Below are 1,477 nucleotides of genomic sequence, written 5' to 3' on the forward strand. Positions count from 1 at the left end.
GGTGGAGTGGGGTGGAGTGAAGAGTGCCAACATGGAGTCTGTCCATATAGAAACCAACAGATGCTGGATGATCACCGCGAGTCAGGCAGCGTCCACGGAGAGAGAGAGAGAGAGAGAGCTAACATCTCGAGTCTAAGTGATGTTCCGGTCAGCTCTGATGAAGAGTTGTCTAGACTCGAAACGTTAGATCGCTCTCTCTCCGTGGAAGCTGCCTGACCCGCTGGGACCATCCAGCATTTGTTGCTTTCAGTACAGATTGCAGCATCAGCAGTAATTTGTTCCTTTTGTCCTGATAGAATTGGTCCATAGATTCCTACCCAGTCCACACTGTGTACCTCCATCAGGTCATTGCTTAAAGTTTCAGTTCAAAGCAATACAAAGCAACTGAAAATCCCATGCTCTCTCAATCCAATTCAGCCCCAGAACTGTAGCAGTGAGCCTACACTGCCAGGCCAGTGCCCCCTTTCCGGTATGTGGTGTAGCCAGAACTGAATGTGGTTATTCTAGATGAAGTCTGATTAAGCCTCTATGGTGGGATTATCCTTTTGCTCCTTGCTATCTCCTGGTCACTCACTGTGAAGAAAATATTCCGACCGGCCTTTATCAGATCCAAAATGGCTGACCACTCATGTCCCCTCATTGAGCTGAATTTGCTTAAAAGGGAGACTCGCCTTCCCTCCCCACCCCAATACTGACACCTTCCCCTTGGGGATCTCTAAAAGAGATTGAAAGTGAGTAAACTAATGGCCGTTGGTCTGATTCCAGGATGAATATGCAGCTGACCTTTATCACTTTGCCAGCAAGGAAGAGGAATACTCCAATTACTTCTACTCAGTAAGTAATGAGACCTCTCGGATATTTGATTTGATTTATTTATTATCTGTGGAGAGAAGGGTGTGAGGAAGGGTCACCGAACCGAAATGTTAACCCTGACTTCTCTCCATGGATGCTGCCACACCTCCTGAGCTTTTCCAGCAATTTCAGTTTTTGTTACAAATGTTTAAAGTTGCTTCAGAATGGATTGCTGGATACGAGAACTTAGAATCGCCAGCTGGATGGTTTGTTCTTAGAGTCGTAGAGTCTTACAGCACAGAGAGAGGCCCTTCAGCCCATCGTTTCTGCATTGGTCATCAAACATCCATCTATGTGGTAAAAACAATGACTGCAGATGCTGGAAACCAGATTCTGGATCAGTGGTGCTGGAAGAGCACAGCAGTTCAGGCAGCATCCGAGGACAGGCAAAATCGACGTTTCGGGCAAAAGCCCTTCATCAGGAATAAAGGCAGAGAGCCTGAAGCATGGAGAGATAAGCTAGAGGAGGCTGAGGAAATGACCTGGGAGTTGCAATGAGAGAGAGACTCCCTGAGATTCTTGTAGAGAGAGGAGGAAAACTTCTTCAAGGCAGGCATCCTTGCAAGAGGATTCACAGTAGGGTTAAAATCAACGAGGTAAAAACAATGACTGCAGATGCTGGAAA

At 46.6% G+C, this 1,477-nt stretch overlaps 1 protein-coding gene across 1 annotated transcript in view; it reads left to right on the forward strand.

The window, feature by feature from the left end:
* LOC122542002 (SH3 domain-binding protein 1-like) overlaps positions 1-1,477 on the forward strand; it is a 58,150-nt gene that overhangs the window by 34,607 nt on the left and 22,066 nt on the right. Inside the window, exon 8 of the mRNA XM_043679295.1 lies at positions 766-834. Within this exon, the coding sequence (XP_043535230.1) occupies positions 766-834 (69 nt within the window). The remainder of the gene's footprint in view (positions 1-765; positions 835-1,477) is intronic.

Source organism: Chiloscyllium plagiosum, chromosome 39, assembly GCF_004010195.1.
Source record: "Chiloscyllium plagiosum isolate BGI_BamShark_2017 chromosome 39, ASM401019v2, whole genome shotgun sequence".
Lineage (NCBI taxonomy): Eukaryota > Metazoa > Chordata > Chondrichthyes > Orectolobiformes > Hemiscylliidae > Chiloscyllium > Chiloscyllium plagiosum.